This window comes from Nerophis ophidion, linkage group LG03 (genome assembly GCF_033978795.1).
Source record: "Nerophis ophidion isolate RoL-2023_Sa linkage group LG03, RoL_Noph_v1.0, whole genome shotgun sequence".
NCBI classification, from domain to species: domain Eukaryota; kingdom Metazoa; phylum Chordata; class Actinopteri; order Syngnathiformes; family Syngnathidae; genus Nerophis; species Nerophis ophidion.
The window spans coordinates 41,292,159-41,316,884 of NC_084613.1; the positions used below are offsets into that span (position 1 = coordinate 41,292,159).

Here is a 24,726-nt window from a genome sequence, read left to right on the forward strand (position 1 = left end):
CCCCAAAGTTTCTTTCACACCACACGTCTCCAAGCATGCCTGTTTGGACCTTACTTTGTGCACAGGACATTTTGAAATTTCTTTAAAAATGTTGAATAGTATAATATTGGAACTTTAATTGAGTAAATGTGTGTGTGTGTGTGTGCGTGCTTACGTGTAGGTGACTCATTAGGGGTGGATGCTGGACTTTCATCCTCTGGTTCTGACAGGGTGACAGTAGGAACCCCCCTTAGGCCCACACTCAAAATGTTCTCTCGATCAGCCCCACTGCCCTGAAGGGGGAGCTGCTGAGGCTTAGCCTTGGCTGGTGGTGGCTGCGACTGGGTCAAGGTGATCTTCACAGGACTGGCTGATTGTGGCGTTCCACTAAGATTACGGTAAGAGCGGTAGTCAGACAGTTCCTCATCAGATGGCTCCTCCACATAGGGGAATGAGTGCGAGCCCAAGGCTGGGCCTAAATTCTCCTCGTCTTCCTCTTCTTCATTTCTTCCAGAGTTTTTATCCATGTAGCAGCCTAGTGACTCACTCCCAGTCAATCCTGTGTCCACCAGGCTGTGGTTGTGGTGCTCATCCCCATGGCTTATATCCATGTAGTTGTACGATTCTGTCTTCTCTAAACCCATCAGAGATTTGGGCATGTCTTGGGACAGGTCGGACATGGTCTTCTTGGTGCCAGAGTTGAAGCTGTAATTGTCACTGGAGAAGTGGTCTAAGCCCGGGGAGCCAGAGGAGACCTTCCCGTGGTCGGACAGGTAGGATGATTCTCGTCCAGATGTGAAGCTTTGATTGGACAGCAGAGAGGTGTACACGTCACCGTCATCGTTCATAGGATTCCTAAACAGGCTTGACATGGGGTCACCTATGAGAACATAATGGAAGAGGAGGAAACCGGTTAAAAAGAATAGGCGTACATTTGACAGCGCTGTGTCACACGGCTGTTAGCGTCATAATTACACAGCTTTCGGAGTGTCACATAGTCAGACTGGGCACTCTGTTGTGTAGCTTAGTGAGGCGATGCTTAACAGAGGCTCCTTGTGTGCATGTGTCCACTGTGAAACAAAGAGAGATTGTTCAACTAACAGAAACCCACAGACTGATGTCTAAATCCTGCAGACCGTCTGCAAACTTTGAATCTCTCTGTTACTAAAACCAAAATACAATCATGAATGCGCAGATCAGGTTAAGATTTATAAAACGTGTAGCATGCATGTGCTGTATACAGTATGACATTAATAAGCAAACATGCGAAATATGAGAAATGTGGGACACAGAGGAGTCTGTTTCTGTGGCTTGATATCCAATCTGCAAAATTGTATTAACATATCCTATTATCCTAAATGGATGATACAATATGTCTTATAATAATGTACAATTAAGTTCAGCAAACCGCTGAGGTATTGCTAGAGCAACTTGACAAGACGTGTAATGACACTGTCAAATGTAGAATTTGATCTAAGTTTTCAGCTAAAATATACCTTTAAGGTCTTGGAAAATAAACCTTTAAGGTCTTGGAAAACTTTGTAGTTTGAACCACTATCATGCAAGAATTTTTGTGTAAGTCTGACGGAGAGAAGACGCAGTCGAAGTGGAGGCACGTAAATAAGACCGCCTACAAAACTGTGTATCCGGAAGAGATAGTCAAAATGCGGTTTGAAGATGGTCTGTAAAACAAAATCTATGCAAAATTTGAACCAAAGAACCACCATTACATGGTAAATGAATTTTACTTGTATATTGCTTTTCTACCTTCAAGGTACTCAAAACACTTTGACACTGTATACAGTATGACATTAATAAGCAAACATGCGAAATATGAGAAATGTGGGATACAAAGGAGTCTGTTTCTGTGGCTTGATATCCAATCTGCAAAATTGTATTAACGTATCCTATTATCCTAAATGGATGATACAATATGTCTCATAATAATGTACAATTAAGTTCAGCAAACCACTGAGGTATTGCTAGAGCAACTTGATAAGACGTGTAATGACACTGTCAAATGTAGAATTTGATCTATGTTTTCAGCTAAAATATACCTTTAAGGTCTTGGAAAACTTTGTAGTTTGAACCACTATCATGCAAGAATTTTTGTGTATGTCTGACGAATAGAAGACGCAATCGAAGTGGAGGCACGTAAATAAGACCGCCTACAAAACTGCGTATCCGGAAGAGATGGTCAGAAAGCGGTTTGAAGATGGTCTGTAAAACAAAATCTATGCAAAATTTGAACCAAAGAACCACCATTACATGGTAAATGGATATTACTTGTATATTGCTTTTCTACCTTCAAGGTACTCAAAACCCTTTGACACTAAGACCACATTCACCAATTGATGACAAATCATCAGTATCTTGTTCAAGGATAATTTGCCATGGTCACAGGGGGACTGAGAATTTAACCCACAACCTTCAGGTTGAGAGACAAACACTCTACCACCTGAGCAATGTTGCCGATGACATGTTATGTAGACCGAACGTGTTTTAAAAGTAGAAAAAGAGGTTTGGAGCTTTCTACCGTGAGTTGGCTGCGATGGTGGGGGAGGATGCCAGACAGACCTCGCAGGCCCAAACGCATTGTGAGGGTTTGCTGGGAACGTCTGGCAGAGTCTCCTGTCAGAGAGAGTTTCAATTCCTACCTCTGGAAGAGCTTTGAACATGTCACGAGGGAGGCGCTGGACATTGGACGATGTTCCGTACCTCCTATTGTCAAGGCGGCCGATTGAAGATGTGGCCACAAGGTGGTTGGTGCCTGTCATGGCGGTAATCCTAGATCCCGCTGGACCAACGGTGAGGGATGCCGTCAAGCTGAAGAAATAGTCCAATCGGGAACTTTTGGCTCATAGGACTCCGGAGGCAGCAGACGGGTACCGACAGGCCAAGCGGTGTGTGACTTCGGCGGTCGCGGAGGCAAAAACTCTGACATGGGAGGAGTTCAGGGAAGCCATGGAAATCGGGGGCAGTACCTCTGGACTGGCAGACCGGGGTGGTGATTCCTGTTTAAGAAGGTGTGTTCCAACTATCGTGGGATCACACTACTCAGCCTTCCCGGTAAGGTGTATTCCGGTGTACTGGAGAGGAGGTTAAGTCGGATAGTCCAACCTCAGATTCAGGAGGAACAGTGTGGTTTTCGTCCTGGTCGTGAAACTGTGGACGACCTCTATACTCTCGGCAGGGTCCTTGAGGGTGCATGTGAGTTTGACCAACCAGTCTACATGTGCTTTGTGGACTTGGAGAAGGCATTCGACCGTGTTCCCCGTGAGGTCCTGTGGGGAGTGCTCAGAGAGTATGGGGTAACGGATTGTCTTATTGTGGGGGTCCGCTCTCTGTATGATCAGTGTCAGAGCTTGGTCCGCATTGCCGGCAGTAAGTCGGACCCGTTTCCAGTGAGGATTGGACTCCACCAAGGCTGCCCTTTGTCACAGATTCTGTTCATAACTTTTATGGACAGAATTTCTAGGTGCAGTCATGGTGTTGAGGGTATCTGGTTTGGTGGTTGCAGGATTAGGTCTCTGCTATTTGCAGATGATGTGGTCCTGATGGCTTCATCTGTCCAAGATATTAAGCTCTCACTGGATCGGTTCGCAACCGAGTGTGAAGCGACTGGGATGAGAATCAGCACCTCCAAGTCCGAGTCCATGGTTCTCGCCAGGTAAATGGGTGGAGTGCCATCTCCGGGTTGGGGAGGAGATCTTGCCCCAAGTGGAGGAGTTCAAGTCTTGTTCACGAGTGAGGGAAGAGTGGATTGTGAGATTGACAGGTCTTCAATAATGCGGACGCTGTATTGATCCGTTGTGGTGAAGAAGGAGCTGAGCCGGAAAGCAAAGCTCTCAATTTACCGGTCGATCTACGTTCCCATCCTCACCTATGGTCATGAGCTTTGGGTCATGACCGAAAAGACAAGATCACGGGTACAAGCGGCAGAAATGAGTTTCCTCCGCCGGGTGGCGGGGCTCTCTCTCCCTTAGAGATAGGGTGAGAAGCTCAGCCATCCAGGAGAAGCTCAAAGTAAAGCCGCTGCTCCTCCACATTGAGAGGAGCCAGATGAGGTGGTTCGGGCATCTGGTCAGGATGCCACCCGAACGCCTCCCTTGGGAGGTGTTTCGGGCACGTCCGACCGGTAGGAGGCCACGGGGAAGACCCAGGACAAGTTGGGAAGACTATCTCTCCCAGCTCGCCTGGGAACGCCTCGGGATCCCCCGAGAGGAGCTGGACTAAGTGGCGGGGGAGAGGGAAGTCTGCGCTTCCCTGCTTAGGCTGCTGCCCCTGCGACCCGACCTCGGATAAGCGGAATAAGATGGATGGATGGATAAATGTAGAAAAAAAATGAAAATATGACCCATTTAAAACAATTGCATTTACAGTAGATAACTTGCACCAGATTATCTTATTTTTTATGGTAAAATGTATTTACCGTATTTTTCGGACTATAAGTCGCAGTTTTTTTCATAGTTTGGCCAGGGGTGCGACTTATACTCAGGAGCGACTTGTGTGTGAAATTATTAACACATTACCGTAAAATATCAAATAATATTATTTAGCTCATTCACGTAAGAGACTAGATGTATAAGATTTCATGGGATTTAGCGATTAGGAGTGACAGATTGTTTGGTAAAGGTATAGCATGTTCTATATGTTATAGTTATTTGAATGACTCTCACCATAATATGTTACGTTAACATACCAGGCAGATTCTCAGTGGGTTATTTATATGTCATATAACGTACACTTATTCAGCCTGTTGTTCACTATTCTTTATTTATTTTAAATTGCTTTTCAAATGTCTATTCTTGGTGTTGGGTTTTATCAAATAAATTTCCCCAAAAAATGCGACTTATACTCCAGAGCGACTTATATATGTTTTTTTTTCTTCTTTATTATGCATTTTCGGCAGGTGCGACTTATACTCCGGATCGACTTATACTCCGAAAAATGCGGTGATCGAAACAAATCACAGAACAGACGTTGGAGAGTTTACTGCGTTTCGAATGATCAGGTCCTTTATTATTATGTTTGGTATGTCGTGCATCATTTGCTTGTAGTAAAATCTAAGCAAAGATCAACAGCTCCCACGCATGATACTAATATTTGTGTTGTGTACAAGTCACAGTCGCCTCCCCTCCTGTTCTCTAGCCCTCGTTTCTCCCCAGGCTTGGCTGGCACTAAAAATAGTTTGGCTCCAGCTGCTGGGCTTGGATGAGAGGGAGAAAGATTTAATATGTAGTCTTTGGGTTAGCAATGGACGAAAGATGAGGACTAGAGTCACAGAAGAGACAACAGGTCAGGACGTCCCAACCTTTGCTTCCTAAAAGCCTTGCCACTTTCCTTTTTTTCTGTTATTAACAATACAGCACGGTGCGTGCAGCCCAAAGTCACGCTATTCGCCAGGAAGGCAACATGGAAACAATTATCAGTAGGATGCAGTGCAGTTTATTCAATCAAAACTAAGAATTACTATATTTCACAGTCAGAATCGTTCATAGATGTTGTCGTTGGTCAACTTGCGTTTGATCAAAATGAGCCCAGCGACATAAACACCCTTGATATTTTGCCAAAGCAAATCATTGTATAATCCTCTTTAGTCCACTTAAACTGTATAGGTCCCCCAAGCCATCATCACCCTGGCAACGCCCTAATAATCTCACACTCAATGATACAAAACACTCACAAAAACCTTCTCGGCAGATGTGGGAAGCACTAGACGCAGCAAATAGAGGTCAGGTGTGATGAAGTGCCACTAATCCTAGTGAGGCTTAAATACCCCCTTCTATTCCCTGCACCAAACCCAGGGCGTTGCATAAGTCATCCCCATCAATGACGAGGCCGAATGCTTGATGCTCTTGACAAATTTATAGTGTTGAGACTGGCGGCATTTTCAATCTGCAGAGGCCCACAAGGCTCCGACAAATGATTTGCTGCACTTAGATGACATTAGAGCCGACAACAGAGGAATTCTCAAACTGATGCCAACATAATTATGTCAGCGTTCTAAAACAAAGTTGTCCTGGTGGATGCTTGGTGAAAGAGGCTTTTGTTGTATCTGTTCTATTTGCCATATGAAGACCACTCAGATAGGGAGCGCAGCATATCAAAGGCGCCCCCTTTTGCAAATTAAATGGGCTGGATTAAAAAAAATAAAAAATAGAAGAAATGCTTGAACCTTCAAAACATCAGTAAATGTGCTGCAAAGTAGGGATGATCCAATGACTTTATCCACGTCCTTCCAAATGCTAGATTTCTCTTTCAGTTTGCTTTTACTCCATGACCTTGTGGAAAATAATCTGTCACACTGCTGTGTTGCAAAAAATCAAATCCAAGCAGGATTAAGTGTATGAAATCAAAGTTGAAAATACTCAAATTTTACAAACCCCGTTTCCATATGAGTTGGGAAATTGTGTTAGATGTAAATATAAACCGAATACAATGATTTACAAATCTTTTTCAACTCATATTCAATTGAATGCACTACAAAGATATTAGATTTTCAAACTCATAAACTTTTTTTTTTTTTGCAAATAATTGTAAACTTAAAATTTCATAGCCTCAACATGTGCCAAGGTATTTGGGAAAAGGCATGTTCACCACTGTGTTACATCACCTTTTCTTTTAACAACACTCAATAAACGTTTGGGAACTGAGGAAACTAATTATTGAAGCTTTGAAAGTGGAATTCTTTCCCATTCTTGTTTTATGTAGAACTTCAGTCGTTTGACAGTCCGGTGTCTCCGCTGTTGTATTTTACGCTTCATAATGCACCACATATTTTCGATGGGAGACAGGTCTGGACTGCAGGCGGGCCAGGAAAGCACCCACATTCTTTTACTACGAAGCCACGCTGTTGTAACACGTGGCTTGGCATTGTCTTGCTGAAATAAACAGGGGCGTCCATTGAAACGTTGCTTGGGTGACAACATATGTTGCTCCAAAACCTGTATGGATCATTCAACATTAATGGTGCCTTCACAGATGTGTAAGTTAACCATGCCTTGGGCACTAATACACCCCCATACCATCACAGATGCTGGCTTTCGAACTTTGCGCCTATAACAATCCGAATTGTTATTTTCCTCTTTGTTCCGGAGGACACCACGTCCACAGTTTCCAAATATAATTTGAAATGTGGACTCGTCAGACCACAGAACAATTTTCCACTTTGCATCAGTCCATCATAGATGATCTCGGGCCCAGCGAAGCCGGCGGTGTTTCTGGGTATTGTTGATAACTGGGTTTTGCTTTGCATAGTAGAGTTTTAACTTGCACTTATAGATGTAGCGACCAACTGTAGTTACTGACAGTGGTTTTATGAAGTGTTCCAGAGCCCATGAGGTGATATCCTTTACACGCTGATCTCGGTTTTGGATGCAGTAACACCTGAGGGATTAAAGATCCGTAAAATCATCGCTTACGTGCAGTGATTTCTCCAGATTCTCTGAACCTTTTGATGATTTTACGGACCGTAGATGGTAAAATCCCTAAATTCCTTGCAATAGCTCATTAAGAAATGTTGTTCTAAAACTGTTCGACAATTTGCTTACAAATTGGTGACCCTCGCCCCATCCTTGTTTGTGAATTACTTAGCATTTCATGGAAGCTGCTTTTATACCCATTCATGTCACCCACCTGTTCTCAATTTGCCTGCACACCTGTGGGATGTTCGAAATAAGTGTTTGATGAGCATTCCTCAACTTTATCAGTATTTATTGCCACCTTTCCCAACTTCTTTGTCACGTGTTGCTGGCATCAAATTCTAAAGTTGATGATTATTTGCAAACAAAAAAAATGTTTATCAGTTTGAACATCAAATATGTTGTCTTTGTAGCATATTCAACTGAATATGGGTTGAAAATGATTTGCAAATCATTGTATTCCGTTTATATTTACATCTAACACAATTTCCCAACTCAAATGAAAACGGGGTTTGTACTACCACAACCATGCTTGACGGTGGGATAGTGTTCCTGGGAACACCTTCTCTCCTCCAAACATACTGCTGGGTATTGTGGCCAAACAACTACATTTATGTTTCATCTGACATCACTTGGACAAAGATAATACCTTCTGGAGGAAAGTTCTGTGGTCAGATGAAACAGAAATGAAGCTGTTTGGCCTCAATACCCAGCAATATGTTTGGTGGAGAAAAGGTGAGGCCTTTAATCCCAGGAACACCAAGCCTAGCATCAAGCATGGGGGTGGTAGTATTATGCTCTAGTCCTGTTTAGCTGCCAATGGAACTGGTGCCTTAAATGGGAAAACGAAAAAGGAGGATTGCCTCCAATTTCTCCAGGACCACCTAAAATCATCTCCTCATAGGCTGGGTCTTGGGCGCACTTGGGTGTTCCAACAGGACAATGACCGCAAAGTGCAAACACACATCAAAAGTGGTAAAGGAATAGTTAAATCAGGCTAGAATAAAGGCTTTGGAATGGCCTTCTCAAAGTCCTGACAAAAACGTGTGGACAATGCTGAAGAAACAAATCAATGTAAAAAAGTCAACAAATTTAGCTGAACTAAATCAATTATCTCAAGAGGAATCTTCAAAAATTGAACCAGAAGTTTGCCAGAAGCTTGTGGGTGGCTACCAAAAGCACCTTATTGCAGTGTAACTTGCCAAGGGACATGTAACCAAATATAACATTGCTGTATGTATACTTTTGACCCAGCAGATTTGGTCACATTTTCAGTAGACACATAATAAATTCATAAAAGTACCAAACTTCATGAATGTTTTTTGTGACCAACAAGTATGTGCTCCAATCACTCTATCACAAAAAAATAAGAGTTGTATAAATTATTGCAAACTCAAAACAGCCATGACATTATGTTCTTTACAAGTGTATGTGAACTTTTGACCACGACTGCATATGTACTTTGCTATGAAGTGTTTTTCCCACACCAGACTGGGCCCTCTTAGGAGCCCAGTCTAGATTGTATTATGTATCCTCCCCCAGAGTTTACCTTTTCAGAGGCGCCTAGTGGCAACCCATCAGCCTTCCTGTCCTGTAACCCTCTACACTGTTTGTTTGTCTAATCTTGAACGGGTTTGTGCTGAAAACAAAGTTTCGTTTTACTTGTGCAATGGCAATAAAGACCGTACTGTAGCATATATATGCATTAGGGCTGCGAATCTTTGGGTGTCCCACGATTCGATTCAATATCGATTCTTGGGGTCGTGATTCGATTATACATCGATTTTTTTCGATTCAACGCGATACTCGATTCAAAAACAATATTTTTCTAATTCAAAACGATTCTGTATTCATTCAATACATAGGATTTCAGCAGGATCTACCACAGTCTGCTGACATGCTAGCAGAGTAGTAGATTTAAAAAAAAAAAAAAAAGCTTTTATAATTGTAAAGGACAATGTTTTATCAACTGATTGCTATAATGTAAATTAGTTTTAACTATGAAACTAACCAAAAATATGACTTATTTTATCTTTGTGAAAACATTGGACACAGTGTGTTGTCAAGCTTATAAGTTTCAATACAAGTGTAAGCCACTCTGACACTATTGTTTTTTTGTTTTTTTATAAATGTCAAATGATAATGTAAATGAGGGATTTTTAATCACTGCTATGCTGAAATTATAAATGATATTGATCCTGTTGTTGATAATATTCATTTTTGTTTCTCTACTTTTGGTTTGTTCTGTGTCGTGTTTGTGTCTCCTCAATTGCTCTGTTTATTGCAGTTCTGAGTGTTGCTGGGTCAGGTTTGGTTTTGGAATTGGATTGCATTGTTTTAGTATTGTGTATTGGTTTGTTGGATTGATAAAAAAAATAAAAAATTGACTTTTTAAAAAAATGAGAATCAATTCTGAATCGCACAACGTGAGAATCGCGATTAGTATTCGAATAGATTTTTTCCCACACCCCTAATATGTATATATATATATATATATGTATGTATATATATATATATATATATATATATATATATATATATATATATATATATATATGTATATATATATACGTATATATATATATATATATATATATTAGGGTTGGGCAACGATTAAAATGTTAATCGAAGTTAATCGCACTATTTCTCCGATTAATCGTGATTAACTGCATTGTATACGCAAAGCCCAATAATTAATTCAAAAGTAGTATGTAATGCACCTTTATTGGAATATTTTCCCACATGAACAAACGCGCCAAAACATTTGTTGTGCAAACACAATTTAAATCAGTCCTTGTTAAACAGTAGCAGTTAAATAGCATATTTTATGAAAATCAACTCAAAAAATGTAAATACAAACATTTAAGCTTATTGCTACTGCCAGGGTATTTAAGTTATCCTGTTTGTTATGGGAAATAAATATAATCTACATACAAATCTCTGAGCCACAATAATAACATCTGAACAGGCAATTTCTGAGGTAACAGCAGAAACATGTTTTTTATCAGGGATCTTATGTTTAAAAAACCTATATTATAGGTAGTAGGCTGTTTTAGGGAATTTTTGATCAAATTATCTGTAGTAGCAATATTAATAATGTTGTGTTTATTATGCGTAGTGCACTTAAAATAATTATGACCATATCTAGGATTTGATATGATGGGAATTTTCCGATTGTTTGCTTGGTGCTTTGATAAACTGAACGCATATACATGGTACTATATTGTGATGTTATGAGAACTACCCTACCCAGCATGCAACAGGAGTGACGGTATAGGTTGTGTCGCCATGACGGCATCTTGTATGTTGTGATATGCACGCTCTGAAAGTAAACGTTAAGAACTCAGCCAACACTCCAAGTCTGCATTATTCATAAATAGACAGACAACACATGTAGTCCGCTGCTTCACAGGCCGCTGGATCTAGCCGGCAAAGTATTCCCATGCTAGCTAGCCGGTCTAGCAAGCACGCGTCATTCAGTCCAAAACGGCCCGATCTATCCACATACAGAATTGTCTGGCGGTCGTAAGTGATCCCGAAGTGACCACGCTGTAAGCCAGCCATGAAATTTGCAGAATTATCTGGTATTTTTGCCAAATGTTCCATCTTTACCAAGAGCCACTCGACAACGAAGCCCATCCGGGCGACGCCATCTTTTTACGAAAAGGCGTTAAAAAAATAAAAGCATGTAAACAACATACGCAAATGTGCGATAAAATAATTGGCTGCGTTAATAGATTGATGAGTTAACGCGTAATTAACGCATTAATTTGCCCACCCCTAATATATATATATATATATATATATATATATATATGTGTGTGTGTGTGTATATATATATATATATATATATATATATACATACATATATATATATATATATATATGTGTGTGTGTGTATATATACATGTATGTGTGTGTATGTATATATATATATATATATATATATATATATATATATATATATATATATATATATATATATATATACACACACACACACACACACACACACACACACACACACACACACACACACACGACATTCTATAATAACACCACAAAATGATGCTAGATTTGTTGGTAGTCGTTTTTAATTTAAAAAAAATGTAAGAACATTTCAACAAAGTACATTGTACAATAAAAAACGTCAATTGAAAATATGACTAAACTACATTAAAATATATCTTAATATTAATTACAATTTTTTTTGCCTTCTTAGAGAAAATCATATCGTTATAACAAAATATGTGATGTCATGTGACAATGCCCCTAACCACGCCCCCTTCACCAGATTTATCTTGGCAATCTATGGGAAACCCTGTTTAATACTCTTGTGTTATATACACTGTTCTCTACAGAAAACAAATGAAAAGAAATAAGAGTATTTGGAATCTCAAACAACATTTTTGCATCACACTGTTGTTGCAATATTTTGTGGTTACGGCACATTCTCGTAAATGATTACCGGTAATACTGAGAACTAATTAAATGTGCGTGGCAACAACACCAAGGAAAGACAATGTTCCTTTTGTTCTTTTTAATTACATTTCCCCCTCCATTATGTCACCCAGGCACAAGACAGACTCTTCTGATGGCAGTGCATCAAATAAAAGGAAAGTTAAATTAGACGTCGCATGCTGGTTCAAGTTGTTCAACTGTTGCGACCATCATCAAGGATAAAAACAGTATCTTTGAACTTAAAAAAAAAATCTACTCCTTTTAAAATGGACAATGATAATTATGCAGCCTGGTGGTCTCATTATTTAGACATAAGCTTGTCACACCATGTGCAAGAAAGACCCTAAATAAGTGGTTTACTTTTGTTTACATTTCTGTTCAATTATTGAACGTAATTTTTTTATTAAGGTATTTATATGTGCATATGTGTTATATGTCGTCCTTCAGGTATCTTTCAGCTTGCATTAAAACTGGACTTATGTTAACGTAGTAGTGGAACTTGATCGTAAACTAAGGACTTTCAGTGCTTACTCGGTTCAAAGTGTCTCACTTTTCTATTAATAAAACCAGGTAACCGGTAGTAACACTTAAGTAAAACCATAGGAAATGTTCTGAGGCTTTAGCAAGAGGTGCATCAATCTTAATTATTAAAAAGAACGACAAAGTAGTCCTGATGTGATTGTGCTGCAAGGTGATGTAATATTGGATTCCAATACGGTCATGGCGTGACTCATACTTTTAATGCTTTATACTCTCATAATACATTGATTACCACGTCTGACTACACCTATAAATACTGACCACTTATTACATTTAAGTGCCTGTAAAGGCACACATTAAATTGGGGAGATGACAAAAGGCAGCCTAAAATGAGAGTGCAGGTACAAACTAAATGACTTGCAGACGTCAATAAAAAAACAAGCTTTGCTGTAAACAGTTGTCTGCTTTGAGTTGCATTGATCTTAAACAAAGAAGCATACAATTATAGTAAGAAGCGTCACAAAAGGCCACGCAGGACAAATGTTTTTGTTACATCGGCCTTAGGTAAATCAATGGAGAGGCAGTTTGGATAAAAGCAAACCTATTTGGATTCTGTGGCCGTGATGCAGTATTGATTCTTGTTTTTTGTTTGCTTGGATGGATATTTATGGATGGATGGAGAGTGTGTGGGAGACTGTCTGCGCCACGCTGTCAATTTAGCGTAACTTCTTTAAATTGACATCTCACTTCCATTTCAATGCAGAATTTGGCAATAAAGCACACAGATGCAGGCATGCATTTGCTTAAATAACCCTCACAGCAAGCCATTGAGATGTTGTTTTCTCTGCGATGGTAGTTCTCAACCCTTAAAGGTTAGTGTAAATCCTGCATTGGGATTTACACTAACCACATGCACAAGAGATGGATCAAGCATCACGTTTCACTTCCTGGCTCCTAATCGTTCTGAGAGTAAACCCAAGGGACGGTAGCGCATGGAATAGTTAGAGATTTACTGAAATAAACAATTGTCCACAGCGACAGCAGACATGAAGCATTTACGACACACTTCTCATGGCTTGTAGTTGGATAATGAACACCACAGACCACTCCCAATCACTAAGTCAATAAAACTCATAAAAGTGAGGCTAATTGGGACAGGAAGTGCATTTTACACATACATGTGCTTGCACGTGTATACACACACACAGAATAAATCTAAACACAAATGCTTTTGTGATTATGTTATACAGTATTTTTTAGTTTAAAATACTAATAGAAATTAGTATTTGAAACGGTTACTTTCTTATATAAGTACCTAAAGGACCGTCAAACATGTCACATTCCTTGTGTGTTAAACACCGATGGCCAATAAAGCTGATTATGATTCTGAGATTCATGTAATAAAACGGTTACTATCATTTTCTTGTGTGCGTGTGTGTGTGTGTGCAAAGACCCTTTTTAAATGCACTAATTCTAATTCGATTGTTGGCCATGAGATGGGTGCTGTTACACTTGAAGGCATTGTGATGCCGGAGATCGTCTTTTCAAGATGCAGAGGGATGTCAGGAAGCGGCTTGCAGGTGAGAATAAATTATTCATTCTAGTTGCAGAACAAAATATGCTGCGCGGTGCCCACGGCACGGAAAACAAAAGGGTAGCCAAAAGATGCTAGTATCAAAATGCAGACTATGAGCGTAACCAAGAGCGTAATTTGTTGCACAGGAGCAAACAAGACCAATAGACCGAGTGAGGCCAGCGCGTAAACTGAATAGCCCTCTGATTAGTGCCCGGGCAACAGGTGCGCGTCCCGAAAACTAACCAGAGGCAGGTGACTGTGATCTGCCGTCATGGCAACTGAGACAAACCAAATTTAACAGGTGTTGAGAACACAAGTGAACTGAAAACATAAACAGAGTATGATCTGGGCAGCGGATCATAACAGGTGCCTCTGGAACACAAACGTGTATATGACAATTCCAGGTAATCTATTACATCACATCTAAATAAGGTATCTTGGCAACTACGAGTGGGTATCGTTTACATTTTAACCAAAATAATTTTTCTATTTTTGTGTGACATGCAAGTTCAACAACATATTAATTTAAATACTTCAATAATACAAATAGTAACTCTAATATAAGTTTAATTGGTTTTGTGACAGCACTCTTAACTCAAAACACTTCTAATAATATACAGCTTTTACCCTGCATAGCAGACTTCTATGGTACCTCCATCGAACTGCTTCTCTGTCAAACACACAGCTTTTTGATATTTTAAATATTGTTTTAACATACTTGGCTGGTGTTAACGACTCATTCTGCTTCGGTATGTTGCAGACTAGCAGTGCTGCGCTCCAATAGTTTTACCAAGTTGGGAGCATGCTTGGTCATGTTGGTGATTATTTATTTATTTAATTCCATTATTATTATCCACTTCTTCTGAGAACTGTCCTTCACGCTCACTTTCTTCATTCCCATGGTTGGAAAAACAAAGTTTTGCCGACTTCTAGCTATAAGATAATGTTGGCGAGTAAGAACTCACATGTTTCAGCTGGATCTTATAGGGTTTACCGTGGCCTTTGTTACACCAGCTAGTGTTGGGGATGCTCGTAACACCAAATTTTGCTCGCAACCTAGAGCATAACAGCAGAGAGACTGTTTAAATACTAAATTAGCACTGTATAAAACAACTTAAGTATCAATTCAACAATTTTAAATAAAAACAACAAATTGTAATAATAGGCTTCACGGTGGAAGAGGGGTTAGTTCGTCTGCCACACAATACGAAGGTCTTGAGTAGTCAGGGTTCAACCCAGGGCTCGGGATCTTTCTGTGGGGAGTTTGCATGTTCTCCCCGTGAATGCGTGTGTTCCCTCCGAGTACTCCGGCTTCCTCCCACTTCCAAAGACATGCACCTGGGGATAGGTTGATTGGCAACACTAAATTGGCCCTAGTGTGTGATTGTGAGTGTGAATGTTGTCTGTCTATCTGTGTTGGCCCTGCCATGAGGTAGCGACTTGTCCAGGGTGTACCCCGCCTTCCGCCCAATTGTAGCTGAGATAGGCGCCAGCGCTCGCCGCGACCCCAAAAGGGAATAAGCGGTAGAAAATGGATGGATGGCAATCCAACAAACCAATACACAGCAATACCATAACAATGCAATCCAATTCCAAAACCAAACCTGACCCAGCAACACTCAGAACTGCAATAAACAGAGCAATTGAGGAGACACAAACACGACACAGAACAAACCAAAAATAGTGAAACAAAAATGAATATTATCAACAACAGTATCAATATTAGTTATAATTTCAGCATTGCAGTGATTAAAAATCCCTCATTGACATTATCATTAGACATTTTTAAAAATAAAAAAAAAAGAACAATAGTGTCACAGTGGCTTACACTTGCATCGCATCTCACAAGCTTGACAACACACTGTGTCCAATGTTTTCACAAAGACAAAATAAGTCATATTTTTGGTTTGTTTAATAGTTAAAACAAATTTACATTATTGCAATCAGTTGATAAAACATTGTCCTTTGCAATTATAAAAGCTTTTAAAAAAAATCTACTACTCTGCTAGCATGTCAGCAGACTGGGGAAGATCCTGCTGAAATCCTATGTATTGAATGAATACAGAATCCTTTTGAATCGGAAATATATTGTTTTTGAATCGAGAATCGCGAAAAAAATCGATATATAATCGAATCGCGACCCCAAAAATCGTTATTGAATCGAATCGTGGGACACGCAAAGATTTGCAGCCCTAATACTTATTATAGCAACTACATCAGCTCCTGGGGTAGACTGACAGTTTCATGTATGCCACCCCTGAAAAAATAGTCTGGACACGCCACTGACCGATAGCAAGCAATAGCAGGTATGCTAATGCTACCAAATAAAAAAGTGCTCAGTAAAGTTTAAGAAGTGTAGATGTACGCAGATATCAACAGGAAATAGTCTAGAGCAGTGGTTCTCAAACTTTTTGTCCCAAGTACCACCTCAGAAAAAACTTGGCTCTTGGGTACCAAAATAATAACCAACATTTAAATAGTAGCATAGTAGGCCTAAATATTAATTAAAAACAAGGCAGAGTTTTTATTCAAGGATATTTAATATGTTTCCCCACTGTAACATTACACACACGAACAGTTTAAATAGTTTTAATTTTTAATCAAGTGATTATTTTGCGTACTACTGGATGGAGCCTGTGTACCACTGATGGTACACACAACACAGTTAGAGAATCACGGGTCTACAGAGATGATAATATAGCAGATGTTGGTGTGTCAGCATGGTCGCAGCCAGAAGTCTACACTACACACAACTAAGAGGAGGACGGATTGATCCATAAGTTGGTTGTGTGAACACCATGGGTAGTATCTGTGTATGATCTGTACTAGAGTGACAAGCGGTAAAAAGTGGATGGATGGATGGATGGATAGAGTGATTAGATCAATATTTTTTGTTAATGTTTAGAAATTCAGAGAAGAAGTCCTAGGAATCATGAGGACCTTGACTTAGGTAAAAAATGATTTAAAAGAGTATAGCTTTTTTTTTCTTTTGTTTAGTTACTGTGTACCATTGACTTTGTTTTGCGCAAACAGTTGTATGCATTAAAAGAAAACGGAACTGGTTAAAATATTGTGTCGATATTGTTAAAATGTCAATATAGCCATAAGTAGATAACTATACAGTGAATACTTGTAAATGACATTGGCCTATTTCACTCATGGGTGATTGATCCTTAATATTCCTTATTGCAGGTTGTTATTTACAGTGGTGCAGTACACTTTTATATTGGACTGACACTATTTCATTTACTGAGAACTGTTTGTAACATCTGTCCCTTTTCCTCTAGCTAATGATGCAGTGCAGATGAAATTATAACCACAATACTGTCTATTAGCAGGCCGCCATGTCAGCGTGTGTGTGCAGCAGTTTGTTGACGTAATTGCTGCAATTGCAAATATGGATAGCAGCAGCGCATACAGATAAGAGGATCGACTGTGTATGAATTTCGCTGGGGTTTTTTTTGCAAGTATTGAGGCTGCATGCACCAATTTACCTGTAGATGCAGTTTCCATAGTAACGGGGGGCCTTTTCCCGTCGTCCTGGTACGGATGAAAATGTTGAACGAGGTCGTCAGCAGCCTCGCCGCCTCTCGGCTTCAGCTCGTCACCGAGCTCGTCGAACTGAGTCGCCGTGTTCCCATACATCCCACCGTAGTCCTCGCCGAACCATTTCCCATCCGAGCCGAGCTCCTCGCCGGACTGCGCGGACATGCTTATGTCTGGTGTTGGGACAGCAGAGTCCGTGAGTGGAAGTGTGCGTGTGTGTTTGCACGGCGCCGATCACTAGTTTAATATTGTGCGGCAAACACGCAGCGATGCGGCGCGACGTCACTGGCGTAAGTTGCCGAGTGTGCGTGTGTGCTTCCTGGGATGGGCAGCAGGAGAGGAGCCGGCTCGATTCTTTTAGTTCACTGCTCGCTCCTAGTGTGACGTCACGGTGACCCGGAGGCTCGGGGTCGCCCCTCGTTGGTGACATACACAAACATGAGAGAGCCCTACATGTCTACAAAATGTCACGTTTGACTAATTGGTTACACCCGTTAATGTGGAAGCTGCCGTGCGTCTATATTATTTTACTTAAGAAACCCCCAACATGTGAGAGCATATTGTGTCACGAGGGAAACCAAGTCATGCAGTGTGGCGCCACCTTGTGGCAGTGAGAATATGGACAATTTCAACATGGCTTCTTAGCAACCAGACGTGTCAAACAATACACAACACTGCTGGACAACCAAAGTCATGTTGGGAGTCAAGGTACGCAACTTTCGTGTATTTCTTCCCCCCTAAAAACAGCCATTTTATGCTGTTCCGGTTAATTTATAACGCGTGTCTGTCACGTTTGGGTTTCTGGCAACTTGGGGTTAGCAGTAGTATTATTGTTACCTTTGGCGGTTGTATTAGCTAATTATAAACAGTATGTGGTCACCCATAGCTTCTACTATTGAAATCCTACTGTATAATGTAGCCGTGTATCTTCCCCAAATTCTTTAGTTCTTGCACGTCAATGTGAATAACATAGAGCCCACTGTACAGCTTTCACCCCTTTTGGCAGTAATTCTGACCATGATGGGTACCATTAGCGAATAATATGAGCCATAAATTAATTGTGATCTTAAAGAATGATATTGTTGTGCTATTCGATTATATATATATATATATATATATATATATATATATATATATATATATATATATATATATATATATATATATATATATATTACCTGAGCTGACAGTTAATTAAATGACAGCACCAAGTATAATCAACCAATTGCTTGAGCTGAAGCACTACGATAATGAGCTGTGCGGACTTGTTGACACCAAGGAGTGTTCCTCGCTGTTAAAAATAGACGCAATAACGGGCTGCAGTCAAAAGTATGTTTCTGTACGACATGTATTGGAATGAACCCATGAGAAGGTGGCTGTTGTTGGGGAGTTGGCGACAGCTAATTGTGTTACGTCTGTCAAACAACGCGCCCTACTAGTTAGGCTACTAGTTTACCATCTTGACCGAAGCGCCAAATTCCCAGCAGCCATCGCGACAATCTGCATTGTGACGTCACCTGTCGACGCTCTAGCGGTGACGTCAGATTTAAAAAAAAAATTTTTTGTCGACATTTGAACACTCTTTTTTAAATGTTTTTTGTGATGTTTTGTGACCACCACGTATGAACCAACACGTGCTTGTGACGCCTTCGTGTAAACATCGTGTAGATGCTTTTGCGAAATGGCCCCACTGGAGTGGATTTATAATAACAATATACATTAATTCCACATGTGATGATGATTGTAGCATCCTAAAATAATATGATTTGCTTTACTTGCGCGATTAAAAGTTAAACACGACGTTGATCAGCTTCAGATACTGTTAGGTTTGGCTGAATTTACTCAAAAATGTACACACACAGCCATTATTGTCTAAATAGCTGGCAGTACAGACGAGAAGTCCTACCAAGCAAACTGTGTCTTTCTCACAGTCTAATCATGGTGGTTGTGTTCTTATGGTCTGAGTCTCTTTTGCACGATTGCTGCTGGAACCAGGGAGCTGAGGTTTATTGAGGGAAACTTGACGTTTGTCAATGAGGTTCTGACGTTGAGCAACACTTCCTTGGGAAGTTGAGTTGCATCACCACATGGCAGTTTTCGAAGATAAGGAGCCACCGGCTGCTTCACCAGTGATCATCATGGAGGAGTGAAAGAGCATCTCCGATTAAGGCAGGGCTAGACACCCACTTGTGTTGCTAGCTATTTAGACAACAATGGATGCGAGTTGACGTATTTGTAGAGGACAGTGAAAGCACACTGCTGTGCAAGCTGTACACTGACTACTCTAAGTTGTAAATCAGTAGTGTTGTCCCTTCACAAAATATATAATCAATTTGAGTGTTGTACTTATTCACATTTGTCAGGCATTTTATATTCTATTTTTAAATATATTTATCAATGCTCTTGTTTAAAATAAAACAAAAGCAATTTATTTTATATATACTTGCGTAATAAAAAATACATAAATAATTTTGAAAACTTTTTCTAACGTTGCCCATGTGTCTTTTAATGCAGATCGCAAACACTGTTACCGTCCGACACTTTTTTGGTGCATTGGCTGACAAGCGGGTAGCAGTTAACTATATGTTGCTTCTCTAAATTAATAATAATCACCCCCCCTTTCTGCAAATATACTGCATTTTCTAGTTTTCTAAGTATCAATATTATCATGTGACATTATCACTGGAGGAAGAGGCTAAACATGTTACACACTGAGAGCAAGATAGGAGCAGGCATGCTAATATCTTAGCTTACCGCTTAGATAGTTTGAAACGACACTAAGAACTAAGCGCTTAATAAAGTTTAGGAAGTGTAGCTGGAACAATGTAGCAGCAGAAAGTAACACAGATTTACAAATAGATTAATAAGAGTCTAGAGAGAGGATAAAATAACTGTTGCTGTGTCAGCATTGTCACAGTCTGTACACAACATGTAAGAGGAGGGCGGTTCTTGCCATACATTGGTGGTGTTGATACCAGAGGTAACTATCAGTATAACATCGAAACAACAGTAATTCGATATTTTTTTTCTCTCAAAACTGTTGTCATTTTTTTTGATGTTTCCAAGCTCAGGGAATAATTCCCTGTGGCCAGCAGGACATTTTGAGGGCAAAACCAAAAGACTTTAAATGAGTAATAGAGTACATTTTTCTTTTTTTTTTAATTATTGTGTACTATTGACTTTATATTTGCTCTAATAATTGTATATAAGAGAAAAAGGAACTAGTTTAATTATTGTGTTGATATTTTTAAACTGTCAATAGCGCTCACCATAAATAAATAGAAAATAATTACAGATTCACAGTTAATACATGTGATCAGTATTGGTATCTCAATCATTAATGATGGAAAAGTGCAACATAAACACTGATTGGAACATCCCTATAGTAAGATCTTTGTCAAAGTGCATATCACATAAATTAATTATGCTTTATTAACAACTAAACCTGTTTTATTACCACAGATGCAGTCCATTTCTAGGCATAAAAGTGCAAAAAAAAGTAGGGAAAGTCTTCGTCGTGATGAGGAGGTGGTCAAAGAGATGGTCAGTATTTTTTAAGTATAGTATATTTTAAGTGACTCTATACAATGTAATGTGATCCATTACAGATGTTCAGTTACTAAAAAATCTGCCATTTTCTGCCTTTCTCTGTTAAATGGTCTGAGCATTATTATCTTCAAACTGGCCGTGTGTTTGCTCGAATCTCCATCGTCAGTATGTCAATATTGATACTTTCCAGTGCATGGCCAATGGAATCTCCTATGATGACCTCTCTCAAGAGGAGCTTGACATCACTTCCTTAGAGATCTTCTTGAGTGGTTTTCCACGAATGGTTGGCCTTTCCTACTTCCCGAAGTTGCGCCATCTTAATATTGTGGGGCAGGACATAAAGCGCATTGAGGGTCTTGAAAGCCTCCCTTTACTCCAGGAGCTCTGGGTAGTCCAGTGTAAACTGACTGTGAGTGAATTTGACACTAAAGATTATATTTTAGCTGTAATTGTACATCTTAGCTGTAGACTACAGTTTCACCACGTAACAGCTCAATCTTAATCTTTTTTTACAGAAAATATCTGGACTCCAGTATTGTCTTGGGCTCAGGAAACTCTTCTTGTATGACAACAAAATCAATGAAATAAAGAAATTAAAATTGCTCGTCAACATAGAAGTACTATGGCTCAACAATAACTCCATAACACATATACAGGTTTGGATAAAAATGAATGATTTTACATTTAATGATTTTCTGGACAACACACTTATTTCATATTTTCCTTTATCCAAAAGGGCTTGAACAAGCTTCAAAAGCTAAAAGAACTAAACCTTGCTGACAATTATATTCAAAGAATTGGTATGTTTCTTTGTCCGTATAGTGTTTATGTGCAAGGTTGAATCAGTAAATAATTTTTTTTGACATACTTTTAAGGGAGCAGCCTTGATAACAATGTCAACCTTCACAGTCTTAATCTGTCCGGGAACAAGATCTGCTCCTTCAAGGTGAGATTTAAAGTAGAAATGTGTTTTGCTTTTGTTAAAAACTCTATCATATTTACTATTGAAAAAATCCTATCAAAATGCTTAGCCTTCCAAAAGATGTTTAGAAATACCTTACGCCTTATTTTTTTCAGTTTTTAGGCACTGAACTTGGATATATTATGACAAAAATAGTACCTCTTAACACAATGTCTTACAGCACTAGTAACAAAAGTGCGGCCATTTTTGGGCCGCAGCTCCTTTTTAATTGTCCCTTGGTATACTGTAAAAGTAAACTTCATTACTAATTAGATTAATTGTAATAAAGTATATCACACCAATATGTCACCTGTGTTAGAAAATAACCATGTTAATAACGTCGGAAATAGTTTTCCTGAAATAAGTAATCTAATTAGTAATAGTCAGATTTTTAATATGATTCGGTTTCGACAAACGTTTGCCCTGGTTTTAGTACGCTGTCTCGCTCTATTGTATGGCTAAACATTGCACATAAAAAGTCTGTTTCCTGGGTATTGTTCAGTGGAATCGTGTGCCCATAAAGAATCCCTGCGTATTGGCAATTTAATCTCTGCGCTTTTTCTGATTAAGTACACCCTCAAAATAGTCCACCATGGAACGAAAGAAAGTTGCAAGTGACTGCGCTTTGATAAAGAAGGTGAGAAACACTACTGAATTAGGGAAATAACTAGTTAAGTATGCAGGTGGCGTTTGCGTGCCTCTCAGAAAAGTGGCATGTTATCGTAGCGTTCCAACAGAGGAACACAGGGTCTGTTGCTGTTATTTAACTTTATTACGACTTTAACACATCAATAGTAGTAGTGCTCAGTTCTTCCAACAACGTTTATCCCCAACTTGCACACACTGTCTCTGTCCTTTTGACACGCCCACCCAACATTTCATCATTCCCAACCAATCACACTCACAAGATGTACATTCACAAATATCGGAAACCCAAACAAACAACACAGAACTGGCCTTTTTAGGATGGAAGTACAGGCACTACTTGAAAAGGCAAGAACATACATGTAAAGGTCACATTATGTCCGCCAGCAAAGTCTTTGTCCCTGTAGATCGTGGGTAACTCGAATCTCATAAAACATCTCAACACATGCCAGGTATTTGAAGTTTAAAAAAACAACAACTTAACAATTGCGTTGCCTGGTAACTAATTACATTTAAGAAAAAGTAATTACTATTTTGAGAAAGTAGCATGTTAAAACTAATTACTAAGTATTTTTCCTAACACCGGTGAGCTAAAATGTTAATGTTTTCTTCAGATTGGTTAACATAGTATTATTGACCTACATTGGATCGGTTTAAGCATCTTCAATGTCATTCAATTTTTATGTCTGAGGCACTCATTTGAAAAACTTTGGACACTCCTTTCTTTGTCTTTGACTGCTTTTTGTATAATTTTTTGTTAAATGATAGAATACATTTTTTTAAAATACATGTTCCCTATAATAGACAAGCAACTAATCAATCCAGCATGTTCCCGGTTTCTTGCCCAAGCTCAGCTGGGATAGGTTGCAGCTCACTATCACCATTGTGAGGAAAACAAGCAGTGTAGAAAATGTATGGATGAACATTTACCAATTATGATGCAGACAATATTGTTTATGTTCACGGTTTCTTTAATTATAGTAGTAGCTAACATACTAGCCTAATTGGTTCTATGACAGAGCTCTTAATACAAAACACTTCTATGTCAAATCAAAGTGTTGGCCCCCAAAACAGCTTAATTTTTTAATTTAGAATTCCTTTCAAAAAGCAAAACAAACTCTTAGATAATATTGTAAAAAAAAAAAAAAAAAAATACTATAAAATGTACTCCAAACAACTACAGAAGTTTTATGAAGCAATGTCTTATTAATGTACAGCATTTACTTTGGAGTGTGGACTTCTCTTTCCAGCTGCTTCTCTGTCATACAAACCATCAGCAGCGTTTCGATATTTTTAGGGTTAAATGTCAGTGGGTTAAATATTTTAACATTCCTGGATGGCGTAGTTAACTCATCCTGCTTCAGTGGGGCGCAGACTAGCAGTGATATGTTTGATTTGCGTCATACGCTTGTTTTTGATTAGTTATTTTTTTATGTCAATGAATATCATCCACTTCTTCTCAGCACTGACTTTCTTCCTTTCCATAAAAAACAAAGTTATGTTGATCTCTAGCAATAAGTTAATGCTAGCGAGTAAGACCCATCCATCCATCCATTTTCTACCGCTTATTCCCTTTGGGGTCGCGGGGCGCGTTAGTGCCTATCTCAGCTACAATAGGGCGGAAGGCATAGTACACCCTGGACAAGTCGCCACCTCATCAAAGGCGAGTAAAACCAGGTACCTCATAATAAGAGTTGCGTGAATTTCCTACTTTGGATGTACAGCCAAATTCTCTGAAACGCCTTTGAAGACGGCTTAAGGTAGAGAAATGAACATTTCTGGTGGACATTCCAGCAGTCAGCATGCCAACTGCACACTCCCTCAAAACCTGTGACATTTGTGGCATTATGCTGTGTGATAAGACTGCACATTTCAGTGCAGATTTTGAATTGTGGTCAGCCTAAAAGCCTGGTGTATACTCTTGCGTCGCGTAGCTTGTGTATGCGACGCCGTCGTCCCCGCTCTTTCTGCGCAGCTTCCCGCGTAGCCTACTGTACATGCACCTCCCAAAAATCCTAGGTTCGCGTCACCAGCGACGCAGGACACAGAGCTGTAATTGGTCAGTATTTGCCAAGGACTCAGGCGAGCAGACTTTTGGCTTGAAA

At 39.5% G+C, this 24,726-nt stretch overlaps 2 protein-coding genes across 6 annotated transcripts in view; one reads left to right on the forward strand and one right to left on the reverse strand.

The window, feature by feature from the left end:
- The window catches only part of rtn1a (reticulon 1a), a 40,755-nt gene extending 22,898 nt beyond the window's left edge, over positions 1-17,857 (reverse strand). The window contains exons 1-2 of one of the 2 annotated variants that reach the window (XM_061895238.1): positions 17,415-17,857; positions 155-859 (exon numbers count right to left, since the gene is read on the reverse strand). In XM_061895238.1, coding sequence (XP_061751222.1) covers positions 155-859; positions 17,415-17,631 — 922 coding nt within the window. In that variant the 5' untranslated portion in view covers positions 17,632-17,857. The remainder of the gene's footprint in view (positions 1-154; positions 860-17,414) is intronic. The other variant, XM_061895240.1, reaches the window with a different exon arrangement.
- Positions 17,829-24,726, forward strand: part of lrrc9 (leucine rich repeat containing 9) — a 32,419-nt gene continuing 25,521 nt past the window's right edge. The window contains exons 1-6 of one of the 4 annotated variants that reach the window (XM_061895199.1): positions 17,829-18,174; positions 20,929-21,009; positions 21,206-21,424; positions 21,531-21,671; positions 21,752-21,815; positions 21,891-21,961. In XM_061895199.1, coding sequence (XP_061751183.1) covers positions 18,160-18,174; positions 20,929-21,009; positions 21,206-21,424; positions 21,531-21,671; positions 21,752-21,815; positions 21,891-21,961 — 591 coding nt within the window. In that variant the 5' untranslated portion in view covers positions 17,829-18,159. The remainder of the gene's footprint in view (positions 18,175-20,928; positions 21,010-21,205; positions 21,425-21,530; positions 21,672-21,751; positions 21,816-21,890; positions 21,962-24,726) is intronic. The other 3 variants (XM_061895198.1, XM_061895200.1, XM_061895201.1) reach the window with 3 other exon arrangements.